Source organism: Lathyrus oleraceus, chromosome 5, assembly GCF_024323335.1.
Source record: "Lathyrus oleraceus cultivar Zhongwan6 chromosome 5, CAAS_Psat_ZW6_1.0, whole genome shotgun sequence".
In the NCBI taxonomy this organism is placed as follows: Eukaryota; Viridiplantae; Streptophyta; class Magnoliopsida; order Fabales; family Fabaceae; genus Lathyrus; species Lathyrus oleraceus.
The window spans coordinates 219,475,408-219,480,292 of record NC_066583.1 but is presented as its reverse complement, the minus strand read 5'-3'; the positions used below and the strand labels follow the sequence as shown (position 1 = coordinate 219,480,292).

The 4,885-nt window shown below is 25.9% G+C and overlaps 1 protein-coding gene across 1 annotated transcript; it reads right to left on the bottom strand.

Moving 5' to 3' along the window:
* Positions 1 to 3,553: 3,553 nt before the first annotated feature.
* Positions 3,554 to 4,066, bottom strand: LOC127079803 (uncharacterized). The gene has a single exon (XM_051020170.1). It carries the CDS (start codon positions 4,064 to 4,066, stop codon positions 3,554 to 3,556), a length of 513 nt encoding a protein of 170 aa, XP_050876127.1.
* Positions 4,067 to 4,885: the final 819 nt, after the last annotated feature.

Below are 4,885 nucleotides of genomic sequence, written 5' to 3'. Positions count from 1 at the left end.
GAGAGCTTTATAATCTTTCTTTTTCAATTCTAATTTCTTGATTCGTCGCGTTTTCTGCAAGCGTTATTACTCTTTCCTTCATAAGATCCCATAGATCTTGATAACAAAACACAACATTTATATGCTTACACCAATTCTCACAATTATTGTACTTGAGAATCGGAAGATTCGCTGGAAATTTTCTGTTTGGATGATTCATTGCCATTGTGATTTTCTTCCCACGAATCGCTCAAACCGGAGCTCTAGATACCAGATGTTGGAAATCCACCACAACCTATGGAGAATTTCTATCAATCTTGATGAACAAGATTGTTAACAACCACACAATAACAACGAAAAGAAAAGAACGATTGAGAAAAAAAGAAAATAACGTTGGAGAAGAAGAAGAATATTTTATGGAGAGTTTTCTCTCTGTCCACAACATGTGGAAAACTTCTTTATTCACTTTGCAACTGCGAAATTATGTGAATACAATGTTATGACTTCTCACTTACAAGAATAGGGGTTACTCCATCTATTTATAGATTTAGGTTAACTTACTGCATAAGGCAAAATCCAAAATTATAAAAGTCTAAAATAGTTATCACTATTAAAAATAGGCCTAAGCCGAAATCCTGTGAAACAACATGCTTCGACACTTCGACACACTAATACAACTCGACACACTAAGTGATTCGACACTTCCTTACTTCAGTCGAGCAACCTGCTTCGACACAAGGAATTATAATTCAACAAATATTACATAAAATCCTATTAAACTAATAAACATGTAAAAGAAGGATCACAAATGAGTTTTTTTTTTAAGTATGATTTAGTTTTTTATAAAGATTTTTAGCTTGATTTATCGTTGCGATATCACCATAAACCTGATACATATAATTATAACATCCTAGTATCATACTAGATCGATGTCAACCAAACACTCAATAACGATTAGATCTGATGCAATTGTTTTCGAAAGAAGATTTTAGTACCTCAAAAGTGTTTATTGAAAAAGGAAGTTTTACGATTATCGTAACTACCTGTAACGACGATTTTAAAGATAATTTAACAATATTTTATTAATAGAGAATCGATAAATAATTTTTGTTTGAATAAATTTTTACAAAAGGAGAATTAAATAATAAATTTTAATATATAAATTATATATGAATGCAAAGGCTATAAATCCTAGCCACACACATGTATCATGTTCATATATACATTCCCTTGTTAAGTGTGTTTGACATAATGTGAGATGTGGGACTTATGATTTTATGAATTCTTAAACACTGTATACACAAATTCATAAGCCAACATCTATAATTTTTTAAATGACAAATAAGAAAGATGTGTATATAACAACAATATGACTTTATTCTTAAATTATTTAAAATTTAAAATTTAGCATGTCTTTCATAAATTTGATATAAAATTCATATCATTAAAAATAAAAAATATAATAATGTTAATAAAATATAAACAAAATTGTAACATATATCAATTAAATTTAAATTTATAAACCCATAAAACACTTGTGGTGGGTCCAAACTTATAAATAAAAGGTTGAAAATCAAATAACTTTTTGATCCAATTAGGTTTTGAAATTTAGATCAAATATTAATTAACGAATAACAACAAAATTCAAAACTCTTTTCAATTTTAACATTTGTAAAACTTATATTTTGAAATTAATTTTCTTAAATGTTTATGATTTTTTTAATAAATTATCTTTATCATTCTCAATTTCTACTGTTCTATATTAATATATTTTAACACTAATAAGTAATTATAATTATTTGGAAGGATCCATATAAGATATCTTCGAATGCAAACCAATAACTATAATGTTGAACACCTTGGTTCAAACGTAATTGCCGCATAAGTTCAAAAACATATAAATGTTTTAGTTTAAAGTTTTAAATAATAAAAAAATCTCCATAGTTATATTGGAAGTTAATCTAAGTTTTAATTGCTAACATAAACAAAGACAAACCTTCTCAATTTTTTTAAATAAGAAAAAACCAATGAAAGGTCAAGTAAAATGAATTTTGAAAAATGCAAGGACATAGATCAATTTTTTCTTTTACAATCACTAAAATTAAAGTATCTTATATTTAGATAACCATAAATCAAATCATTGATGATTTTTTCAAAATGGTTTCTTGTGTTATACTAGGTAACTAGTAAACGACCCGTGCGTTCGCACGGGTCGCGCAAGTGCAATAATTTATTTTAAAAAAATTAAAATATAATATATATTTTTTTTTTTTATATATATATATATATATATATATATATATATATATATATATATATATATATATATATATATATATATATATATATATATATATATATATATAGTTGGATCAACGTACACAAATTTATTGCATAAGAGTTTTTTTTAATGTAATGGATGTTAAATGATCAATAAATGGGTTCAAAAAATTTCCACAAATAACTTTTTCCAGTTTGGAACATAATAAAGTAAAACATTATTAATTTATAGTAATATAATTTGCTTAATTTTTTTGTATACTATATTAAGGAAATAATCAAAAAATATAATACAAAAATATTTTTACAATTTATTGGTATATTGATATATAATAAATATTCCATTGTTAATGTTATGAATAAACATTCCATTTATCATTGAGATTTTGGACATAAGAAATAAAAATATATTTATTTAGTAATGAATGAAATTTTCCAATCTGTTACTAATTTGAGGTATAAAAGCGCAAATATTAACCTTCATAATAAATGATTATTTAACCAAAATACATAAACCATGTAAAAGAAATACCAGAACCTGGTTTGTTTTAAAATATAGTAATGAATACTACCAAATGTTGAAATTAATTGTTTTAAAATATAGTAATGAATACTACCAAATGTTGAAATTAATTGCAATTGATACAGTAAGGTTTAATACAACAAAAGATATTGAAACAAAAGGTTCACAATTTTAGTTAAAATTGTGAGAAATAAGTCCAACAACAAAAATGATTTAACTTCGTACAATTCTTTGGTCCTTAAAAAACTGAGTTTATACAAAACCTGCCCGCAACCTTTTAGGAAGTGATGATTCATTACCCTGTAAAAAACAATTACATCCATATAAACAAATGTTAAAACATAATGTATATTTTATACAACTCATTCAATAAAATTCTAATAATAAACAACGACATTTGTTGATATAATATAACTAATGAAAAACTTACGTTCTATAAGTTTTCAAAAACTTCTTTGAACACGACGTTTGTTGTAGAATTCAATGGATGGTTATCCTTGTCATGGATTAATATCTTAAGCCCTTTTTTGCTTTTGATCCTTGTCATGGAAAGGAGAATATCCTCCAAGATGCTTCACTCGGAGAAACGTACCTACAAATAATATAATGAAAGACAATGGATTTAAAATTAATAGAATGATTATTGTAGACAGAATATATAAATTTTATTATAACACATATAGTCAAAACAGTGTACATATAAAATTTTCTACACCATGCATGTAAAGAAAAATTGCACACTTTTAGTTGAAATAGATAAATTGCATGACATCATATTTCAAGTGATATATTAGAAACGTACCTACAATCAATATACTGTTTGATCTCATCAATATTCTGCGGCTGGTTGGAAGTTCCATCATCATTCGGTACAATGGCAGCGGTGATTCTGTCGTAACCTTTGTTGATGTACTTGAATAAGTACTTAATCGATGTACTTTGATTGCACCATTCCATGTTTATGTGAGCTTGGTACTTTGTCAACAACTTTGCATTGTATGGAACAACATTCCGGTTATCGACTTGAATTCCATTCTTAAGAACTGTATGTCCATTGTCCCTTCTTCTATATACCGGAAACCCATCTTGATCAACAATTGTTTCGGGCTGAAACTGTTTTGGAAAATATTTAGAACATTTTCCATCTTTCATGCACGGTGAAGATCGATTTGCAAATCCACACGGGCCATGAATCATGTGAGTTTTAACCAAATTATACAACTCTTCATTTGCAGCATTCTTCCTCCTCAAAACAGTTTTAAAATGTAATTCTTCATCTACCATTTTGAATATTTTCTATTATAGTACTCACTCAGGCTCTATAATTCAAAATGATCATACTTGATCATACATCTGAAAAAATTACACATATATAACATATATTATATATCTTCATCATTATAAATAAAACAAAAGATATATAATTTTATAGTGAATAAAAATATCAAATGTTCACCTGATAAAAAACATAACTTACATTGCCATGGTTTTATTTGAATAAAGTTTTCTTACAGCATTTGCTCATTCAACATGATAAGTTCATTTCTTGAATTTAGAACAATACTTGAAATGCTAATATATAATATATAAGGTACATGTTAAGAATGAATCATTTCCATTATATATATATATATATATATATATATATATATATATATATATATATATATATATATATATATATATATATATATATTTGGTACGAAAATTCGTCTGTTCCCTCCAAAATAATTGGCAATTACGTAACATATGGATATGTGTAATATAGGGAAATGAAAAGTTTTTCATCAGCCTATGTATTAATATAGCCGTAAAAACTAAAGGGATTTCATTAGAGCATGTTTATCTATAGTTTTCCCAAGTTCCTACACATTTACCGATGTTGCTGAGTCAGAAGCATTTGGATATTTGAGATTTTCCAACGTTCTCTCATTTGCAATGTCCATAAAGAAACACACGCTCCTACAATTTAAGTTGTTCATATTTATTATTAAAAAAATTCATTTTGTCATTTAAAGAAAATCAAACAATGATAATATTTGGCATAAAAAATACAATAATAATTAATTTGATTTCAGGATATTGATTTCATTTTGGAATGAT